Genomic DNA, 23,532 nt, shown 5'->3' with positions numbered 1-23,532 from the left:
AATTTTCTTGTTCCCTAATATTTTATATCAGTCTAATGAGATTTCAACCTAAAATCATAAATCAGTTTCTCAATTATCTCTTTTAATTGGGGTCACAAGACTGACCCCAATCTAACACAAGGTATTACGAGGCCCAATTCTCTTAAACATTACAAATATTTAAGATACCAACATATTATAAGGAAATGCTTTTAATAAACATACTAGATATGCTTATTAATGTCCCTTTGGTCACTTTGAGAGGCTATAATTATCCCAGTCTTGCTGCCTTTGCTTATTAGAGACTTGTCTGTGGGACTTAATCCAAACATCTATCATATTCAATGTAATTTCCTTAGTGGTAGCAAATCTTTGCCCTCTGAAGGTAAGTTTGATTTTTGACACCTTTTGACCTTTTGAATTATTTGAAGCTAACTGGGTTGAATTCTACGGAGAAAATCAACTTTACAGTCAAAACAGTGTGATGACAAAGTAAGGAGCCATGTGACCTCAGGCGATCTGTAAACTGGTTCGGAAGCAGCACTGTTGGACTGAATACTTCTTGGCAGCTTTAAGGTTATTGCTTACCTTGAAGGATAATATTCATTTGACTGTGAAACCTGGAGTGTTTGTTGAAAAATCAGTCCTGGCCGGGCACGGTGGGCTCACGCCTGTGATGCCAGCACTTTGGGAGGCCGAGGCGGGTGGGTCACGAGGTCAGGAGTGCAAGATCAGCCTGGCCAAGATGGTGAAACCCCGTCTCTACTAAAAATACAAAAAATTAGCCAGCATGGTGGTGAGCACCTGTAATCCCAGCTACTCGGGAGGCTGAGGCAGAGAATTGCTTGAACCCGGGAGGGGGAGGTTGCAGTGAGCCGAGATAGCAACACTGCACTCCAGCTGGGGCGACAGTGCAAAACTCCGTCCCAAAAAAAAAAAAAAAAGAAAAGAAAAAGAAAAATCAGTCCCTACTAGTAAATAGAGCAGCAGAACTCAAAAGAGATGTGCCCCATTTCCTACTCATCCACTAACTGTCTAAGGGGGTCCTCCCACCTCCCGGGGCCCTGGTTTCATCATCTTTAAAAGGATTCCAAAGAGCTCTTCCAGCTCTAGTGTTTAGTGGTTTTGCATAGTATCGCAGCCTCACCTAGGCCTGGACACGCGCTCCTCCTGTCACCACCCGCGGAGTGTGTGATTAAGAAGCCCTTCGTGTCAACACAGGAATGAGGCAAGCAGTGGAATGTTCCATGCGGCTGCTTCAGCGTGCTCTGTTTAGTTGCCTCCTCTTTTTCATTGTCTTGCAGATGCATGCAGATGATTATTTTACAAAGAAATCCTAAAAAAGCTTTTATAATACATATTTCCTTGCAAATGTCTAAAGTACATTGGACAGTTTCTCATCTACAAGATGAAATGAATTCCATGGTCTCTGTAAGATCATCCATAGCATAATTTTGTGGTTCTGTGAAGATACATTTATCTTCAGATGGAACTTAAGCAGAGGACCCTCTAACATTAGATAGATCTGTAGCTTGTTTTTCTCTTGATTTCTTTTATTTTATTTTCCTTTCCTTTTCTTTTTTTAAATTTTTTTTTTTGAGATAGAGTCTCGCTCTGTCACCCAGGCTGGAGTGCAGTGGCACAATCTTGGCTCACTGCAACCTCGGCCTCCCGGGTTCAAGTGATTCTCGTGCCTCAGCCTCCTGAGTAGCTCAGACTACAGGCGCCCACCATGCCTGGCTAACTTTTGTATTTTTAGTAGAGACAGGGTTTTACCATGTTGGCCAGGCTGGTCTCAAACTCCTGACCTCAAGTGATCTGCCTGCCTTGGCCTCCCAAAGTGCAGGGATTACAGGCATGAGCCACTGTGCCCAGCCAATTTTTATTTTTTTAATTGACATAATAATTGTACGTATTTCTGAGGTACATAGTAATGTTTCAATACATACAATGTATAGTGATCAGATCAGGGCAATTCATATGTCCATCATCTCAAACATTTATCCTTTGTGTTGGGAACTTTCAGTATCCTCTCTTCTAGCTATTTGAAGATGTATAATCTATTTTTGTTACCTATACTCATCCTACAGTGGTATAGAACACTAAACATATTCCTCCTGTCTACCAGTAACCTTGAATCCTTTAACAAATCTCTCCCCATCTCCCCTCTTCCTGTTCTGTGTCTCATTCTTCTCTTGGTTTTTTTTGCAGACCTGAGCAGAGTAAGGATGAACTGGTGATGGAAATTCTATCCGACTTGCTAAAGCGGCTGCCACTGACAGTGGAGAAAGAAGAAAGTGCTGTTGGAACTCCAAGCACATTGAAGAGCATGATGTCAAGCTCCATTTGGGAGTCTCTTTCTAAAAATCTCAAAGGTGAGCATGGGACAGGAGCTTTTTCCCCTTACCTCACTTTCCTCAAGAAAGGACTCTGGTGTCAGGAGTAAGGTAAAGATAAGACAAAAATTCTGTAGAAGTGAAAAGACTGAGATAAGATGGAAAACTCAGTCTCTGCCTCCTCTCTCCAAGTTGAAAGACAGAGAGCACAGAAGAAAATCATGCTTTAGTTTGGGGGTGGGTAGCATGTGGCACTGAAATCAAAAGTGAAGAAATAACAAGTGTAGCAAACCAGAAAGCAGCAACTCTGCTTTGGAGATTGTCAAGAGTTCTAGGTGCCTGTTCTCTCTGCCTCTCTGCCTTCTGCAACAGCGGAAGTTTAGATGGACCTTCTGCTGAAAGACCACTTGACTCCGAGAAGCTAAGGGGAATCAGGGCAGGCCCAGGAAGACAGAGGAAGCCTGATTGCCCAGAGATGGCTCCAAACCCAGCTCTAAGTGGCTAAATTGCTAGACTATGATAATTTTCCCAGTTAAATTTTAATACCCATATTTTATCCCTTTGCAGAAGTTTATTTGGGAACCAAATATTGAGCAATAGTTTATCAAAACACTGTCATTGTTGAGTCTCAATCAAAGATCAGCAAATTAGGGCTCGAAGGCCAAATCCAGCCCACCATTTGTTTTTGTACAGCCTGTGAACTAAAATGGCTTTTGCATTTTTTAATGGTTGAAAAAAATCAAAAGAAGGAATATAGTTTGTGACACATAAATGTTATATGAAACTCCAATTTGAGTGCCATAAGTAAAGCTTTATTGGAACACAGCCACAATTACTCATGACATATTGTCTATGCATCCACACATAGTAGATAGTGTGGCCGCACCCACACTACAAGGGGAGAGCTGAGTAGCTTTCACAGAGGTGGTGTGGTCCCCATACCCTAAAATGTTTGCTATCTGACCTTCTACAGAAAATGTTTATCAACCCCTGGTCAAGACACACAAAATTCCCTTAACTTTCAAAGCCTAAGTCCCTCCATGTAAAGCCTCTTTTTAATCTGTAAAATATCAAAATTTTATCTCTTTTTAAAATCCAGATCACGACCCCCTTATCCATTGTGTCTTGCTAACCTTTTTGAAGCAAGAAATTAAACGATTTGATAAGTTATTATTTGTCATACATAAATCCTTAAAAGATCTTCAGCTTGCTATAAAAGGAGAGATCATCCTCACCCAAGAATTGGAGGAAATATTTAACTCTTTTCTTAATATGAGAGTGCCTACATTGTGGCAGGTAAGCAATTATTATTATTTCCTATTTTCTTGCTTGCTTGAAATAAATGTCCAAGTTCAAGGGAATGGTGAAGTTAAATGGTGCATCTGTGTGATGAAATACGTAACTCTTAAAAGATGCTGACGTACTTTTTCATATTTTCACATCTCTGAAGTGGGAATGCCTCTTAACAGTCACTGTTAGCCAGGCGGCACCATCACTTAGTTCTCACTATCTGTGTGTGTGAACTATGTATCATGGCAGTTCATGTCAAAGTAGGTGCACTCTTGGTATTACTATAACTGTTGAGTTTAATTGCTTTTAAAATAAAAACAAAGCTAAACAAGATGATGAAGAAATTACTGGGTCATGGTCTTAAACAGAAGACCAAATTGTAAAAACACAAAATGTATTAGACCAGGAATAAAACAAGCCATGGAAGATCTGGCAGCACAGAGTAGGAAATTAACAAGCTTGATGTTGGACACAAACACTATTTCTCCAGAAATGAACTCCCCTTAGGATTAGCACTGGCCTTTTCCAGAACCCTGAATCCTATACCAGATTGAAAACCTGTGTAGACATGTGAAAAGATGTTCAACAGCATTTGCTTTGAGGGAAATGCAAATCAAAACCACAATGAGATACAACTTCACACCTACTAAGATGGAAAGAATTAAAAATACATAAAAACAAGCATTGGGAGAAATTGGAACCCAAATGCACCACTCATGGGAATGAAAAATGGTGCAGCTACTTTGGAAGTAGTCCAGTAGTTCCTCAAGAAGTTAAACAGATTTACCATTTGACCCAGCAATTTCACTCCTAGGAATATATCCAAGAGAAATTAAAGCATAAATCCAGGCCGGGCACGGGGCCTCATGCTTGTAATCCCAGCACTTTGGGAGGCCAAGGTGGCGGATCACCTGAGGTTAGGAGTTTGAGACCAGCATGGCCAACATGGTGAAACCCCGTCTCTACTAAAAATAATAATAATAATAAAATGGCCAGGCATGGTGGTGGGTACCTGTAATCCCAGCTACTTGTGAGGCTAAGGGAGGAGAATTGCTTGAACCCAGAAGGCAGAGGTTGCAGTGAACCGAGATCATGCCATTGCACTCCAGCCTGGGCAACAGAGGGAAACTCTGTCTCAAAAAAAAAAAAAGTCCACACAAAAACTTGCACATGAATGTTCATGGCAGCATTATTTGTAATACCCAAAAGGTGAAAACAACTCAAATGTCCATTGACTGATGAATGGATAAAATATGGTATGTCCCTGTAATGAAATATTATTCAGCCAGCAAAATGAATGAAGTACTGATACAGGCTATCACATGGATAAACCTTGAAAACAGTAGTTCTTCTGTGCTAAGTGTAGGAAGGCCATCACAAAAGACCATATATTGTATGATTCCATTTACAAGAAATGTCCAGAATAGACAAATCCATAGTGACAGAAAATAGATTATTGGTTGCCTCAGTTTGTGGGTGACAGAGAACTGGAGAATGGATGCTGAGAGGGTTTTCTTTTGGACTCATGAAAACGTTCTACAATTGACTACAGTGGTAGTTGCACAACTCAGTGATTATACGAAAAACCATTCATTTGTACACTTTAAATAAGTAAGTTGTATGGCATATGAGTTATATCTCAATGAAGTTATTTTTAAAACCTATGTAGAAAACATGAAGACAGACGAGAGCAAATAATAACAATTATAATTCCTTAAAATTGAATACAAGCTGTGATGAAAAATTGAGATGTGGAGACACATCCGAATCACAGGACTTCAGAGCTTGAAAGGATCTTAGGGAACCCCCACTCCAATGACCTTATTTTACAGATATGGAAACTAAAAAGCAGAGAGGCCTTATTACATTCTTAGCAAGCCCCGTGGTGAAACAGCTAGGACTCTACACGTGCAAAGTTAGGCTGAAAGAACAAGGCTGAGTTGGTACACTGTTAAGTACAGTCACATGTGGCTGAGACCATTGCTCACTTGACAGAGTGACAAGAGGTGAGATGAGTCAGGTAGAAATGTCCGGCTTGGACAAATGGGTAGGAACTAGCACATTCAGAGACAAGGTGAGCAGAAAGACGTGCTGTGTGAGAAACAGATGAAGACATCCTGTTTTGGACATGGAAAGTGTGAGGAGCTAGAGGGGCTCTCAAGTGGAGCTACTGAAAGGCAATGGGACTGATCTTGGTTATTTCTTGCCTTCTAGCTTTTGAATGTGTTTGCTCTTGCTTCTCTAGTTCTTTTAATTGTAATATTACAGTGTCAATTTTAGATCTTTCCTGCTTTCTCTTGTGGGCATTTAGTGCTATAAATTTCCCCTACACACTGCTTTAAATTTGTCCCAGAGATTCTGGTATGTTGTGTCTTTGTTTTCATTGGTTTCAAAGAACATCTTTATTTCTGCCTTCATTTCATTATGTACCCAGTAGTCATTCAGGAGCAGGATGTTCAGTTTCCACGTAGTTGAGCGGTTTTAGTGAGTTTCTTAATCACGAGCTCTAGTTTGATTGCACTGTGGTCTAAGAAACACTTTGTTACAATTTCTGTTCTTTTACATTTGCTGAGGAGTGCTTTACTTCCAACTATGTGGTCAATTTTGGAATAAGTGCGATGTGGTGCTGAGAAGAATGTATATTCTGTTGATTTGGGGTGGAGAGTTCTGTAGATGTCTATTAGGTCTGCTTGGTGCAGAGCTGAGTTCAATTCCTGAATATCCTTGTTAACTTTCTGACTTGTTGATCTGTCTAATGTTGACAGTGGGGTGTTAAAGTCTCCCATTATTATTGTGTGGGACACTAAGATCAGAGCAGAACTGAAGGAGATAGAGACACAAAAAAACCTTCAAAAAATCAATGAATCCAGGAGCTGGTTTTCTGAAAAGATCAACAAAAGTGATAGACAGCTAGCAAGACTAATAAAAAAGAAAAGAGAGAAGAATCAAATAGATGCAATAAAAAATGGTAAAGGGGATATCACCACCGATCCCACAGAAATACAAACTACCATCAGAGAATACCATAAACACCTCTACACAAATAAACTAAAAAATCTAGAAGAAATGGATAAATTCCTGGACAGATACACCCTCCCAAGACTAAACCAGGAAGAAGTTGAATCCCTGAATAGACCAATAACAGGTTCTGAAATTGAGGCAATAATTAATAGCCTACCAACCAAAAAAGTCCAGGACCAGACAGATTCACAGCCAAATTCTACCAGAGGTACAAAGAGGAGCTGGTACCATTCCTTCTGAAACTATTCCAATCAATAGAAAAAGAGGGAATCCTCCCTAATTCATTTTATGAGGCCAACATCATCCTGATACCAAAGCCTGGCAGAGACGCAAATAAAAAAGAGAATTTTAGACCAATATCCCCAATGAACATAGATGCAAAAATCCTCAATAAAATACTGGCAAACCGAATCCAGCAGCACATCAAAATGCTTATCCCCTATGATCAAGTTGGCTTCCTCCGTGGGATGCAGGGGTGGTTCAACATACACAAATCAATAAACGTAATCCATCATGTAAACAGAACCAAAGACAAAAACCACATGATTATCTCAATAGATGCAGAAAAGGCCTTCGAAAAAATTCAACAGCTCTTCATGCTAAACACTCTCAATAAACTAGGTATTGAAGGGATGTATCTCAAAATAATAAGAGCTATTTATGACAAACCCACAGCCAATATCATACTGAATGGGCAAAAACTGGAAGCATTCCCTTTGAAAACTGGCACAAGACAGGGATGCCCTCTCTCACCACTCCTATTCAACATAGTTTTGGAAGTTTTGGCCAGCGCAGTCAGGCAAGAGAAAGAAATAAAGGGTATTCAATTAGGAAAAGAGGAAGTCAAATTGTCCCTGTTTGCAGATGACATGATTGTATATCTAGAAAACCCCATCGTCTCAGCCCAAAATCTCCTTAACCTGATAAGCAACTTCAGCAAAGTCTCAGGATACCAAATCAATGTGCAAAAATCACAAGCATTCCTATACACCAATAACAGACAAACAGAGAGCCAAATCATGAGTGAACTCCCATTCACAATTGCTTCAAAGAGAATAAAATACTTAGGAATTCAACTTACAAGGGATGTGAAGGACCTCTTCAAGGAGAACTACAAACCACTGCTCAACAACATAAAAGAGGACACAAACAAATGCAGGAACATTCCATGCTCATGGATAGGAAGAATCAATATTGTGAAAATGGCCATACTACCCAAGGTAATTTATAGATTCAATACCATCCCCATCAAGCTACCAATGACTTTCTTCACAGAATTGGAAAAAACTACTTTAAAGTTCATATGGAACCAAAAAAGAGCCCACATTGCCAAGACAATCCTAAGCCAAAAGAACAAAGCTGGAGGCATCACGCTACCTGACTTCAAACTATGCTACAAGGCTACAGTAACCAAAACAGCATGGTACTGGTACCAAAACAGAGATATAGACCAATGGAACAGAACAGAGCCCTCAGAAATAATGCCGCATATCTACAACCATCTGATCTTTGAGAAACCTGACAAAAACAAGAAATGGGGAAACGATTCCCTATTTAATAAATGGTGCTGGGAAAACTGGCTAGCCATATGTAGAAAGCTGAAACTGGATCCCTTCCTTACACCTGGTATAAAAATTAATTCAAGATAGATTAAAGACTTAAATGTTAGACCTAAAACCATGAAAACTCTAGAAGAAAACCTAGGCAATACTATTCAGGACATAGGCATGGGCAAGGACTTCATGACTAAAACACCAAAAGCAATGGCAACAAAAGCCAAAATTGACAAATGGGATCTAATTAAACTAAAGAGCTTCTGCACAGCAAAAGAAACTACCATCAGATTGAAAAGGCAACCTACGGAATGGGAGAAAATTTTTACAATCTACTCATCTGACAAAGGGCTAATATCCAGAATCTACAAAGAACGTAAACAAATTTAAAAGAAAAAAATCAAACAACCCTATTAAAAAGTGGGCAAAAGATATGAACAGACACTTCTCAAAAGAAGACATTTATGCAGCCAACAGACACATGAAAAAATGCTCATCATCACTGGCCATCAGAGAAATGCAAATCAAAACCACAATGGGATACCATCTCACACCAGTTAGAATGGCAATCATTAAAAAGTCAGGAAACACCAGGTGCTGGAGAGGATGTGGAGAAATAGGAACGCTTTTACACTGTTGGTGGGACTGTAAACTAGTTCAATCATTGTGGAAGACAGTGTGGCGATTCCTCAGGTATCTAGAACTAGAAATACCATTTGACCCAGCCATCCCAGTATTGGGCATATATCCAAAGGATTATAAAGCATGCTGCTATAATATAAAGACACATGCACATGTATGTTTATTGCAGCACTATTCACAATAGCAAAGACCTGGAACCAACCCAAATGTCCATCAATGATAGACTGGATTAAGAAAATGTGGCACATATACACCATGGAATACTATGCAGCCATAACAAATGGTGAGTTCATGTCCTTTGTAGGGACATGGATGAAGCTGGAAACCATCATTCTCAGCAAACTATTGCAAGGACAGAAAACCAAACACCGCATATTCTCACTCATAGGTGGGAACTGAACAATGAGAACACTTGGACACAGGGTGGGGAACATCACACACTGGGGCCTGTCGTGTGTCGGGGGGAGGGGGGAGGGATAGCATTAGGAGACATACATAATGTAAATGACGAGTTAACAGGTGCAACTCACCAACATGGCACATGTATACATATGTACCAAACCTGCACGTTGTGCACATGTACCCTAGAACTTAAAGTATAATAATAAATAAATAAATAAGAAAAGCAATGGGACAAGAGCACGGGCTGCAAAGCGAGCGCTTGGTGTCATCAGCCTAGACAGAGCCATGGATTAAATCTGGGAGAGGGAATATAAAGTAGCAAGAGAAGAGGGCTGAAGGGATTCCAGGCAACACCAGCCTCGAGGGAGGGAAGAAGAGGTGCCAATGAATGAGACCTAAAAAGAAGTAGTTGGAGAATTCAAGAGAAAGCCAGGATGGAGTCTAGTCACAGAAGCCTAGGGGAGAAAGCAGGAGGAAGTAATGAGCTCTGTCAAAAGCTGCAGAGGATACAGGTGCAGGGAGTGAGGCTTGAATATGGAAAATAGAAGGTCGCTTGTGATTTCTAATGAAGACTCCAGAAGAGGGGACAGTAAACAAAAGAAGAAAGGGGCTAGAGGGCTGCAAGGGTCTCCTCCTCCCCACTTGCAACAAACAGGTAGGATTGAGTGTTGGGTTGTTTGTGTAGTTAAGATGGAAGGGAGCGTTAATAAACAGGGCTGGAGAATGGAAAGCTGAATCCACAAGGGGCAGGGGCAGGGGCAGCTGGGCTCAGAACTGGAAGGCAAAGGTAGGTAAGGGAGTAGACAGTGGCTGGCATTTATAGAACTTTGTATAGGGGAAGGCCAGGAAGCTGAAATTGCTCACACCTAATAGCATGTGAAGGTAATCTCCCCAGAGAGGAGGAAAGGAGGTGAGGAAATGAAAAGATTTGAGAAGAGTGATAAAAGCCTTCAGCCAGGATGGAAGCTTCCAAGCGTTTTATCCAAAGCCCTGTTAAGACAATGTTGCTTTGCCCTGGTAACAAGGTTTAGACTTTGCATTATATGCTTTCAGTTGGAAAAGGACATCCTCCTGCCAAGTTATTTCTCCCTGGCAATTGAGTCTATTACCAAGGTTTGCAGAAATGTTCCTAATGACCCCCAAGACAAGGGAAAAAAATGATGTGACTGTCTTTAAATCCCAACAGAAACACGCCTACAGATCTTGTAAGCCACTGAGTTCCTGGATTGATGATCTCATCCAGCGACTGAATTTCTTCAATACTTGGGCCAAAGTGGCTTATACTGCAATACAGCGTCGGTATGGATAAAAGATGCTTTACATTTCTTCCTTATTTTTGCTTAAAGCCCAAAGGTTTATGACATCATTTCCCATGCTTGGTCTCCTTGGGTTCTCACAGTAATGTGTGAATTAAGCAAGGGAGGGATTCTTATCTTCTGTTTGAGCTGAGAAAGTGGGAACCTAAGATGTTGAGTCCTGAGTAAGCTCCCTCCACTCCAAGAGACAGTTATGACTACAACATAGTACATTTCTCTTTCCTAAGAAATGCACAGGGTGAAATGTGAAAGGAAATAATTAGTTACATGTAATTTTTTTTTTTTTGAGACAAGAGTCTCCCTCTGTCACCCAGGCTGGAGTGCAGTGGCACGATCTCGGCTCACTGCAACCTCCACCTTCTGGGTTCAAGCAATTCTCCTGCCTCAGGGATTACGGGCACCTGCCACCATGCCCAGCTCATTGTTTGTATTTTTAGTAGAGAAGGGGTTTCACCATATTGGCCAGGCTGGTTTTGAACTCCTGACCTCAAGTGATCCATCTGCCTTGGCCTCCCAAAGTGCAGGGATTACAGGCATGAGCCACTGCGCCCAGCCACATGTAATTTTTAAATGTGTTTTTAGTTATAATAAAAATAGCTGGAGAAGCGTTAGAGTGGCAACATCTAGCAAGTGCCTCACAGGATGTGGAGCATTTCTCTAGGAGCTTTACTCACAGCAGCCCACTCAGTTCTCACAGCAGCCCTGTGATGTGAAGTAGGTGCTATCATTATCATCATCCCCATTTTAGAGATGAGGAAACTGAGTCCAAGGACACGAAGTGCCCAAGGCTTCACAACTAGAATATGGAAGTATTGAGATTCAAACCCAGAACTGGTTCCAAAGTCTGTGCCAGGCTGCCTCCTATACCATTTAACTATAAGTGTAGCAACAGCACTGCAGACATCTGACCCACATTTCTTTACATCCTTTGGGAGAAGTCTGTGCCTCAAAAACAACGGACAAGATTCTGCGAGGCGCAGGCAGGATTCCCACTATAATAATGACATCTGTTGTTACCCAAATCTGTTACCTTCCAGCCTTTGTGGTCCCCCTTTTCCCTCATGAGCTTAAAACCATAGCTGGCTTCCATTCAAGGGCCTGATAAAAGTCCTGCATTGGGGGAATTGAAATGAAAAGTAAAAGAAGGGCCCTGGGAGGGGAGGGACTGGAGGAAATGGCCCACATCACCCAAAGGTGTGCAATTATTATGCCCTTAACCCCCAACCTGTGGTCTGCCTTCCACTAGGTATATGAGATTTGTCACAGTTTGGAAGCAGTCTATTCCATCAACTAGCCAAAAATGCAAACACCCTGAGGATTCAGAGAACAATTTCTTTGAAGGGTTTCCTTCAAGATACTGGCTCCCAGCTTTCTTCTTTCCACAAGGTGAGCATTAGAACCAAGGTCAGCTCCAGACCTGGCCCAGGCAAGTTTGCACTCAGTCCCTCTGTCACTCACCCTTTCCTCCTCCCCTTTAGGATGACAACACCTGCGCCTCCACAGGTGCCTAGGTCTCTAGTGTGCACTAGAGCAGTCTCTTCTCCCTCCCAACCCACTTCCTTCCCTCACCCCAACCTCCTCACATGCCAAATCCACCCACCCCTATCAGATTTCACCTGCACCTTGGCAGGTCACTGTATCATCTCTCTGCCATTGCTTCTATGATGTCAAAGGTCAACATTAGCACCCAGCCCCTCCAAAGGCCGTGACAAAGGGGTGGAGACGGGCAACTTCACAAGATTGACTCTGAGCTTCAGCCATTCATTCATTTATTTCTGTAACAAGACTTGATGACTGAATGCTGGAACCTAGGGCTTACCTGCTCAACACAAACGTCCAGCAGGGAAGGCAGACATGAACCGGAGTGCATTCCAACGATGTGTGGTCGTGGGGTGGAAAGAGAGTTGTAAAGGGGCGACACTGGGCTGTGAGCTCTATGAAGGCAAGAACCAGGTCTGTTTTAACTTCTGTGGTGTCCCTAGCACCTGATACAGGCCCCAGCACACACACACAAAAAGCTCTCAATAAATATTTGAAGAATGAATGAATGGCATTCTGAATAGAATAGATGAATGGATCAGTACTTGTGGAGCATAAAACAGGGGGACCTTCACTAAGAACCAGGCAAGCCCACTAAGGAAATAACATCTAGGATGTCTTGAAGCTTGCTACCAATTAAGTATTATCCAGGTGCGGACAGAGGAAGAAGAGAATAATTCGTGGAGCTTACATGGTACTTACTGGGTGCCATGCAGTGTTCTGAGGATTTTATATAAATTAAGTCATTTAAGTCTCATGACAATCTTATGAGGTTGTTCCTGTAACTATCCCTGTTTTCAGAGAGAAAACCTTAGCACAGAGAAGTTAAGAAATTTGCCCCAAGTCATATCACTAGCAAAAAGTTGAGAGTCTCATCCAAGGTCACTTCACTACTAAGTGGAATGATTCTGGGGGTGGGGGGAAACTGATAGGTGACTGAGTCAAGATTTGAACTCAGCCTGACTTAAAAAGTTGAGTGTTTCAATGACTGGACTAAGCGGGGACAGCATTCTTACTAGAGAAAACACCTTTCACACTAGGAGAAACCAAATGTTCATTATGGCCAAAACAAAAGACCCCAAAAGGGAGAATGATGCCGCTGCAAAGTTGGGCACGGCTGGCCCCCAGGGCTGTGTAAGACACACTGAGGGAGCTGACTCCATCCTGTGGCAGCAGAAACCACTGAAGTGTTCCAGGCCAGAGAGGTCATGATCCAGCAGCTATAGGAAGGAAGAAGGGCAGGGGTACATTGGAGAAGAACAAGACTGGGTCCTGGTCATATAAGGAGTCTGCAAATTAGCCAGGTGTGGTGGTGCACACCTGTAGTCCCAGCTACTCAGGAGGCTGAGGCAGGAGGATTGCTTGAGCCCAGGAGGTTGAGGCTGCAGTGAGCCATGATCGTGCCACTGTACTCCAGCCTGGGCAACAGAGCAAGACCCTGTCTTATCAATAAATAAATAAAATAAGGAGTCTGCTTTATTCTCCAGGCAAGAGCTGGTGGTGATCAGAGTAGAGCAGTGGTAGTGGGCAGAAGCAGGGAGTAGGGGGCATTTAGGAAGCAGAAGCAACTGGACTCCGTGTTTGGAAGGACAGGGGTTGGGGGAGAAGGAGGTTAAGCATGACTCCTGGGTCTCTGGCTTGGAAAGCTGGGTGGCTGCTGGCGTCATTCACTGAAATACGGAGCACAGGGAGAGGAGCAGGCTGATGGGGATCATAATGACAGGCATGGTGAGTTCGAGATGTTCTCATTTTTTTCCTACTGCACATAGCCTTTCTCCATGCACCCAGGGGGAAACATGGCCACAAGCACCTCAGCAACCCTAGAGGCAACAGAGCCTTCCTTTTCCCAGTGTCCATATGTCATTTCTTGAGGAAGACTCTGACACACTTGGTCTTGTACTTGCCCCTGGGTCCCATCTTTGTTGCCGAGAGGATGAGGTATGATCATCGGCCAAGATTGGCTCAGAAATGGAGAGGGTCTCAGAATTGACAGCCCCTCTATCCCCACAACGAATACAGGAGGGGTGCTGGCCTTGAAAAACAACCCACATTCACCAGGAGGCTCCTGCAGCTGGCCAGACCAAAGTCACCAAGGCCTGAGAGGGTGGGTGAACTGGTCCTCTGCTCCCGCCCGGCCCATCTCTTTTGTTCTCTTTTTCCTCCACTCTTCCCTTTCTTCTCCATGAGACATCATTGTTGCTAACCCCAGCAGGAGGCCCTGAGACTCACAAGGAACTTGATGGTGTGTGTTCTTCTCCAAAGCCTTTCTTGCTGCTGTGCTTCAAGACTATGGGAGGTCCCGAGGAATCGCTGTGGATGCCCTCACCTTCACCCACCATGTGATTTCCGACACCACTGACAAGGATGAGAAGTTCTCCGTATTTATGCCAAAGAAACTCAACATAGTCAGGAGAGCGTTTAAGGTACTGAAAATACTTCAAGGATTAGAAACGGTGATCATTCATTCATTCATTTATTCATTCAATCAATTGTGCCCTTTACAAACCTTTACTCAGCACTTACCACATGCCAGGCACTAGACAGGCAGATCAACAAGCCCTGCTTCAAGTCCAAATGCCCTCAGACTTCATGTCTCCCACTCTCTTTCTGGGGGGGAAAAAAGATTATAAATCATGAATAAAAGATTTAAGTCAATGTAATCAACAGACTTTCTAAGTATCCCCTATTATAAATGAAGACAGAATGCTGCTGAGGTCAGCATCAAAAGGTGATATTTTAAATCAGTGGGCAAACCTGTCCTAGCTGCTCTTGGCCGAAATTCCTGCCCCCAGCAACCGACTTATTCCAGAGCTCAGCCAGGTGCTAAGTGGAAACCTACACCTACCCAGACCTCAGCGGTGCAGTGAGGGGGACCCATGGAGGCGGCTTGGGCTGAAGCAGAGCACAGAGCACCAGCTAGCCAGATGCACCGTGCACCCCAGCCCTGCCACTCCCACGCCACTGTCCCCACTGATTTGAAGGGCCACAGCTGTCATTTTCTAAATTCCAATTTGTTCTGGGAATTTATTTTTCTGCTCCAGGACTAATGCTGGGGAGGAAGGGGAGACAGGGTTGGGAGACATTGGTTTAAAGATTTAAAAAAAAAAAAAGAATGTGAAAGGATGCTCAATATCTTTAGTCAGAAAAATGCAAATCAAAATGATAATGAAATACCATTTTACACCCACTAGGTTGGCTATAACCAAAAGCATTGAAAAAATGGTAATAAATAAATAAGTACAATCATGTACCACTTAACGATGGGGATACATTCTGAGAAATGCATCGTTAAGAGTGTACTTCCACAAACCTACATGGCATAGCCCACTGCTTACCTAGGCTAAATGGGATAGCCTATTGCTGCCAGGCTACAGACCTGTACAGCATGTTACTGTATTGAACACTGCAGGCAGTGTAACACAATGATAATTTGTGTACCCAAACACATCTATACATAGAAATGCATGGATGCATTCCTCTACATCATCGCTAGGTGATAGGAATTTTTCAGCTCCGTCATAATCTTATAGGACCAGCTTGGTATATGTGGTCTGTCATTGGCACAAATGTTGTTATGGAGCTCATGATTAAATACACTGAGGGTCATACATAGCCATATGTTTAGTTTTGGTGTAGATACTGCCAAATGGTTTTTCAATGTGGTTGTACCAATCCACAGGCCCACCAGTAATGTAGAAGATTGCTCCACATCCCTGCCAACACTCGGTATTTTTAGTGTTTTAGTTTTAGTCATTCTAGTGGACGTGCAGTGATGTATCTTTTTTTTTTTTTTTTTTTTTGAGACGGAGTCTTGCTCTGTCGCCCAGGCTGGAGTGCAGTGGCACGATCTCAGCTCACTGCAAGCTCCGCCTCCCGGGTTCACGCCATTCTCCTGCCTCAGCCTCCCAAGCAGCTGGGACTACAGGCGCCCACCACCACACCCGGCTAATATTTTTTGTATTTTTAGTAGAGACGGGGTTTCACCATGTTAGCCAGGATGGTCTCGATCTTCTGACCTCGTGATCCCCCTGCCTCCGCCTCCCAAAGTGCTGGGATTACAGGCATGAGCCACCACGCCCGGCCGCAGTGATGTATCTTTATGATTTTAAATTGCATTTCCTTGATGATTAAGTTGAGCACCTTTTAAAATGATTATTGATATTTGGATTTCCTCTTTTGTGAAGTTTCTGTTCGAGACTGTGGACTGTTTTTGTCTTACTGATTTATAGAAGTTCTTGTGTATTCTGAATATAAGCTGTCAGGTACATGTATTGAAAGCATCTTCTCCCAGTGTGTGACTTTCCAAATCACTTTCTTAATGGTGTCTTTTGATGAACAAAAATTTTTTTGTTTTAACAAAGTCCAGTGTATCCATCTTTTATTTAGGGTTAATGCTTTTTTATGTTCTGTTTAAGAAATCTTTGCCTACCCTAAACTAAGTTCATGAAAATATTCTCCTGTTATCTTCTAGAAACTATATTGCTTTACCTTTCATTTTCTATGATCTATATATAATTGAAGGCCAGGCACGGTGGCTCACACCTGTAATCCCAGCACTTTGAGAGGTCAAGGTGGGCAGATCACCTGAGATCAGGAGTTCGAGACTAGCCTGGCCAACATGGCGAAACCCCATCTCTACTAAAAATACAAAAAATTAGCCAGGTTGGGTGGTGCGCATGTGTAATCCCAGCTACTTGGGAGGCTGAGGCAGGAGTATTGCTTGAACTTGGGAGGCAGAGGTTGCAGTGAGCAGAGATCGCGCCACTGCACTCCAGCCTGGGTGACAGAGAGAGAGACTCTGTCTAAAAAAAAAAAAAAAAAAGGAGAATTGAGTTGTGTATGGCATGAGGTGCGATCAAAGTTCTTTTGGTTCCATATGGGTACCCACCTGACTCAGCACCATTTCTTTTTCATTGAAATGGCCCTTTCCCTACTTCAACTTTGTCATAGATCAAATAATTCTACATGCCTGGGCCTGTTTCTATTGAAATAATCAGATAGATTTTATCCTTTATCTCACTAATATGGTGGATTACATAGAACTATCTGGAGTGTAGTTGGTTATAAGGTATGATTCCTATATTAGGAATTTTTTAATGAAGAATGGAAGCTAAATGTGATGAGAGAGCTTTTCAGGGTTTATGGAGATTATCACATAATTTATCACTTTTATCAATATGATTTATTAAAAGATCCTAAGGTTGAATCATCTTAATTGTAATATTTTATTCAAATATTTTATACAAATATTTTGTATCAATATTTTATTTGATATTATTCTGTAGGATTAGGCCAGGCGCGGTGGCTCACACCTGTAATCCCAGCACTTTGTGAGGCTGAGGCGGGCAGATCACGAGGTCAGGAGATCAAGACCATCCTGGCTAACACGGTGAAACCCCGTCTCTACTGAAAATACAAAAATTAGCCGGGCGTAGTGGCAGGCGCCTGTAGTCCCAGCTACTCGAGAGGCTGAGGCAGGAGAATGGCGTGAACCCAGGAGGCGGAGCTTGCAGTGAGCAGAGATCGCGCCACTGCGCTCCAGCCTGTGCGACAGTGAGACTCCGTCTCAAAAAAAAAAAAAAAAAAAATTATTCTGTAGGATTGGGGCGGGGGGGCTTGGAGAGGGTGATGTTTTTAGTTTTTATTGTGCATATTATTGACGGTGGTTTCCTTATTCTAATCCTATCTGCCTTCTGTCTTTAGGGTTCTCACAGTTTCTGGTCCACTGGGGATACTTCTTGTTTTCCAGTGCTTTCATAGTTGCATTCTGGGATTTGGAGTGGGAGGAGGTGGTGGACACTCATGCTGTTTGGCCTCTGGGGTCTTCCTCTCCTCAGCACTCATCAGACTGCACTAAGATGATTCCGAGACTACCCAGAATTAGTGAACGTTAGGAACATGTCAGAAGAAGGATGGAACTGGGAGAGTTTGTCCTACAAGGCAAAAGACTCTGAGGAGAAAAAGAAATATTGAAAAGGGTGATCCATGAAGAACTAGACTCTAATTCTGCTAGAACTCCAACCAGGGGGACCTCCAAGGGGAAGACACATGCAGTTGATCTAAATTGATGATGATGGTGGCGTGTCCTTTTATAGACAGGGAGTTCCCTGTCACCGGAGCTTTAGGAGAAATCAGGTGACCGCTTGGCAAGAGTATTGACGTGGAAGAAAGCTCAGGTTCAGATGTGTTTTCGACTGGAGGTTTATCCAACTGTTTATTTAAAATATGGGTCCAAAACTGCTCTGGCTGTTGGAAATATCGAGATGAACAACATAAGGCCTCTGCCCTCTAGAAGATCCCAATCTACCTGATAATGATGGCACTGATGCTTGCTAGCCAACACTGACTGAGTACTATGTGCTAAGCTCTTTACCTGCATTATTTAATCCTCACAAATTAGCCTCATTCTGTAGGTCAGGAAACTAAGGTTCAAAGAGGCAGATCATAAGCTTTGAACCCAAGTCTAGCTGACTCTACACCCATAGCCTAACCTCTTCCTACATAACCCATTAGACATGAAAAGGCTACCGAGAGGCAGATGTGCACCAGGGCCTTTTCTTATGACTCACAGAGGGAGCACAGGGGTACGGACTGCCCGCCTAAATTTGCTTTTTGCCTCTATCCATCTAATCAGATGTTCTCACTTATTTCTGCTCTATACAAACAACCAGCTTCCACTGAGTTGAAGTAAGATTACTTCCATTTATTCTGAGTGGCTCTTTGAAGAGTTAAATTACTCCAAAAGGGGCTGTTTACAAATTACCTACAGTTTAGATTTTTCAGAGGAAAAACCCATGTAAGCTATGACCAAGTTACACAAGTATAAATGGAAGTGACATTGTCAAATGCGTTAGATTAACTTCTTCCAAGATTGTTAGGAAAGGACAACACTAGAACAAATGCAGTACAGGAAAATTTGCATTTATATAAGTTAAGGGGAAGAGAAGTAAAAATCATTATACAAAGCAATTCCCAGTAAAATTCTTTTTTTTTTTTTTTGAGATGGAGTCTTGCTCTGTTGCCCAGGCTGGAGTGCAGTGGCGTGATCTCAGCTCACTGCAACCTCCGCCTCCCGGGTTCACACCATTCCCCTGCCTCAGCCTCCCGAGCCCGGCTAATTTTTTGTATTTTTAGTAGAGACGGGGTTTCACCGTGTTAGCCAGGATGGTCTCGATCTCCTGACCTCATGATCCGCCCGCCTCAGCCTCCCAAAGTGCTGGGATTACAGGCGTGAGCCACCGCGCCCGGCCAAAATTCTTTTATAGAATAAGCCAAAATAGGAAGTGCTTAATATGAGTTCAGCTTGCACCTCCAGGTAGTCACATTCCAGAGTGGACAACACAGAAGGCATCACCAGGCACAGCACAGGCTGTCCCACACTGCCTCCCCTGTGTCAACAAGCTGGCCCAGGCTGCATCAAGGGAGAGCTCAGGACAGCGGTGCCCACCCCTTCTCTTCAGAGACCTGCCCCATCAGAGGAGATGGCAGAGCCCTCCAGGGTGGCCTGGTACTTGGCCACCAGCTCCTCCAGGCTGGGCATCCCTCCAGCACACCTGCAGGAGAGCATGTGGCTTCACAGGCCTACCTCAGGCACACCTGGAGTCACCTGGAATTGGAGCTGCAGGCAACTAAATTTTCTACTTCACAGACCTCATCAGAAACTCATTTTACTTAACCCTTTATCATTAAAATGTAATCCTCTATTTAACCTATATCATTCAAAAATATATGGAACCCGGCCGGGCATGGTGGCTCACACCTGTAGTCCCAGCACTTTGGGAGGCCAAGGGAGATGGATCACTTGAGGTCAGGAGTTCGAGACCAGCCTGGCCAACATGGTGAAACCCTATCTCTACTAAAAATACAAAAAATTAGGCGGGCGTGGTGGTGTGCTCCTGTAATCCCAGCTACTCAGGAGGCTGAGGTGGGAGAACCGCTGGAACCCAGGCGGTGGAGGTTGCAGTGAGCCAAGATCATGCCACTGCACTCCAGCCTAGGCAACAGAGCGAGACTCCATGTCAAAAACAAAACAAAACAAAAAAAACCCTCCTCTGCCTTTTTTACATTTCTAGAGCCTAAAACAGTAGTTATGGCCACTATGGTAAAGGTAGGTGACAATGTTTGAGCACAGTGTACTCTGTCACCTTTTGTAACTGTTCTTGTTCTGTCCTAAAAAGCTCGGCTACACGATTACAATTGTAGAAATTTGCATATTTATTGTGTTTGAAGGTCTTTGTCTTCATGCTGAGGAAGGGTGTCATGGAAAAAATACATATATTTCAGTTCAGGATGATTATATAGATACACCTAAGCCTATGTCGTTTTTAAAGCACTCAGAATAGGAAAAAAAAATAAGTATTCACCTTAGAACTTGGGGCAACATGCCTTAGGCAGGATGAGCCCCTCTGGATCGGTCGGCTCAATTCCGGACGGAGCCTCCAGTTGGTCGCTGCTTCTCCTGGGGATCCCTGACACCACCTCTCTTCCATCTTAGGGCTCAGCTTCCTCTCACACTGGAGTTTACATTTTTGGTTTATTCATCGAGGGGGCAAGATGGAATCATGAACAGAAAATACTGGAAGACTCGCTGCCTCTGGAGATGTGCTGTGATTTTCCCGACATATACTTTTTGCCAACAAAGGTAACCACCCTGCTATTATCCTGAAGTCCTAAACCTCTGAGCGTTCCTTCAGTAATATACAAACCACTCTTATTCCCATTCCCTACAATTTTGCAAGGGAGATGTGATAATATACTCAGACAACAAAGATTTTAAATCTCCCAAAATATTACTAAAATCTAAAGTAGATGCTATACTTACATCCCATGTTCTCAATAGTATGTACTATAAAGCCATAATACTCTTTAAATTCTCCAGGTATAATTTCCACATGCTGTTACATTAACCATTTAACCTTAAATGTATCTAATTCATAACAAATCCCTCAAGCCTAGCATACAGAAAATGTGAGCTACTGATTCACTTGAACTATGCAATTTTAATGGATTTTTTTTTTTTTAAAGATTTCTACCAAAACACCAAATGCTTCCAACCAGACAGATTCAGAACTCTATGCTTTTGAATGCCCAGTTTACCAGACACCCGAGAGGTCAAGAATTTTGGCAACTACCGGTTTACCAACAAACTTTTTAACATCAGTGTATTTATCAACGAAGAAACCTCCTAGTCACTGGATCACAATGCGGGTTGCATTGCTTTGTGAGAAGAATGAAAAATAAATGTCCATATCAAACCATTTTAATTTTTGACTCTAATCAGACTTACATGTTTCAAGACATTCACATGTAGTCAACACCCTTTATAAAATATTTGTGTGTTCAGCCAGACTGGGCAGGTGCAGTCTATTTCATTTGTACATGAAAACTTCAACACAGAGGGGAATCTTGCAGCTGCTTTTTATTCTAAGTACATGAGACCTGACTGTGCAATGTCCCTGTGGTTGGGCTCTAGTACAGGTCAGCACAACCCGGAATACAGCAAATTTGACTCTCCTAACAGTAAAAACCACAGCACCTGGCAGGATATCAGGGCATGCCTTTATGAACTTTTTGGTAAAAGTGATTTATAAAATTATATACAATAAACTAAATATACACATGTAGAATAGATCTTTGGAATACTTCCCCTGGCTTCTCTAAGTAAACACAGAATACTACACTGCTGACCTAGCTGCAGACTTCTGAAACAAAAGAGAAGGGCCTTCCTCTTTAAAGAAGTGCAGTCTGGGCCGGGCGTGGTGGCTCACACCTGTAATCCCAGCACTTTGGGAGGCCAAGGCGGGCGGATCACCTGAGGTCAGGACTTCGAAACCAGCCTAGACAACACGACGAAACCCATCTCTACCAAAAATACACAAATTGGCTGGGCGTGGTGGCGCAGGTCTGTAATCCCAGCTCAGGAGGCTGAGGCATGAGAATCACTTGAGCCTGGGAGGCAGAGGTTGCTGTCAGCTGAGACTGTGCCACTGCACTCTAGCCTAGTGACAGAGCAAGACTCTGTCTTGAAAAAAAATTGCAGTCTGGCTGGGTACAGTGGCTCATGTCTGTAATCCCGGCACTTGGGGAGGCCAAGGCAAGAGGATCACTTGAGGCCAGGAATTCAAGACCAGCCTTGACAACATAATGAGACCCTGTCTTTACAAAAAATTGTTTAAAAAATTAGCCAGGCATGATGAGGCACCTTTAGTCCCAGCTACTCAGAGTCTGAGGTAGGAGGATGGCTTGAGCCCAGGAGGTTGAGGCTGCATTGAGCTATGATCACGCCACTGCACCCCAGCCTGGGCAACAAAGCAAGACCCCATCTCTTTAAAAAAAAAAAAAAAAAAGTGCAATATGGTTCTGACTTCACTAGACCTCTCTGACCACTAAAAGCCAAATCCTGAGAATTTGGTAAATTCAATGTTCCTATAGGAAGAATGTTATTCTACTAATAATGGCTATCATAACTGAGCACTATGTTGAACACTAATAATTCCTATATCATCCTCAGGCCCCTCTATACTCTGTGGATGTATCAGCCAGATTTTATACATGAGGAAACCAGTGCTCAAAGAGATTAATTGCCCACACACACATTGCTAAGAGGGAGCACAGCTAGCATTTGAAGCCACATCTCACTGTCCCTTTTTCATGGCAATGGTCCATGGGCAGAAAGCATAACCCATGTGTACACAAATGAAGATCCCAACAGTCCCCTCTCTCCATAGTAAGGGGGGTAGAAAAGGTGAGACTTGTACCCAGCACTAGACTCTTTTAACAGCCATGAACAAAACATGTATTTAATTGTCTAGGAAACTGTACCATCTATATTTAAGTAAATTGCACCTAGAAACACTCCACCTTGTATCTTTTGTTAAAATCCTATATTTCATCATTTGCTCCAAACAGTGCAAAACTAAACACCAAAATATAAATCATATACTTGGTATTGGTGCATATTCTGACACACCTACATTTTGCAATGTAATGTCACAATGTAACATCGCAGCAGGAAGAATTGAGAGGTGAAGCTGTCTGATCTCATCTCACAATTCAGGCTTAGAGTCAACTGGAAATCCAAACAAGCACTAAAGCATGGTCAGCAGGCACAGTACATGTGTGTGTCTCTCACACACGTACTGTCTTTCAAATGCACAGATGCTTCTGTGATTCATACAAATGCATTTGAAAGTATGACTGGATCTACAATAGTTTTAGCATTTCTGTATTTTCTCAAACAGCAAATACTAAACACATGACCATTTTCTGGGAGTTGGAACCCCTCTGAGTTCCAACATTCTGAGAGTCTTAAACAGCAGTTGGCCAGGGGTCCCAAACAGATGATCCTAGGAAAACAGGAGGCTGGGCAGGGGTGGGAATCTAAGGGCTCCTGTCTTGGTCCCAAAAATCTCAGAGTTTCAAGCAAGAAAGGGGAAAAAAAAAAAGGCTCCAAAG

The 23,532-nt window shown here is 42.8% G+C and overlaps 1 protein-coding gene across 1 annotated transcript in view; it reads left to right on the top strand.

Moving 5' to 3' along the window:
• DNAH14 (dynein axonemal heavy chain 14) overlaps window positions 1–21,341 on the top strand; it is a 458,298-nt gene extending 436,957 nt beyond the window's left edge. The window contains exons 80-86 of the mRNA XM_054659353.2: window positions 2,191–2,354; window positions 3,415–3,611; window positions 10,410–10,522; window positions 11,786–11,925; window positions 14,341–14,501; window positions 20,573–20,719; window positions 21,103–21,341. Coding sequence (XP_054515328.1) covers window positions 2,191–2,354; window positions 3,415–3,611; window positions 10,410–10,522; window positions 11,786–11,925; window positions 14,341–14,501; window positions 20,573–20,719; window positions 21,103–21,318 — 1,138 coding nt within the window. The 3' untranslated portion in view covers window positions 21,319–21,341. The remainder of the gene's footprint in view (window positions 1–2,190; window positions 2,355–3,414; window positions 3,612–10,409; window positions 10,523–11,785; window positions 11,926–14,340; window positions 14,502–20,572; window positions 20,720–21,102) is intronic.
• The last annotated feature ends 2,191 nt before the right edge of the window (window positions 21,342–23,532 follow it).

Source organism: Pan troglodytes, chromosome 1 (genome assembly GCF_028858775.2).
Source record: "Pan troglodytes isolate AG18354 chromosome 1, NHGRI_mPanTro3-v2.0_pri, whole genome shotgun sequence".
Lineage (NCBI taxonomy): Eukaryota > Metazoa > Chordata > Mammalia > Primates > Hominidae > Pan > Pan troglodytes.
Note: the sequence above shows the minus strand (reverse complement) of the source record. Positions and strands in the feature narration are given on the sequence as shown.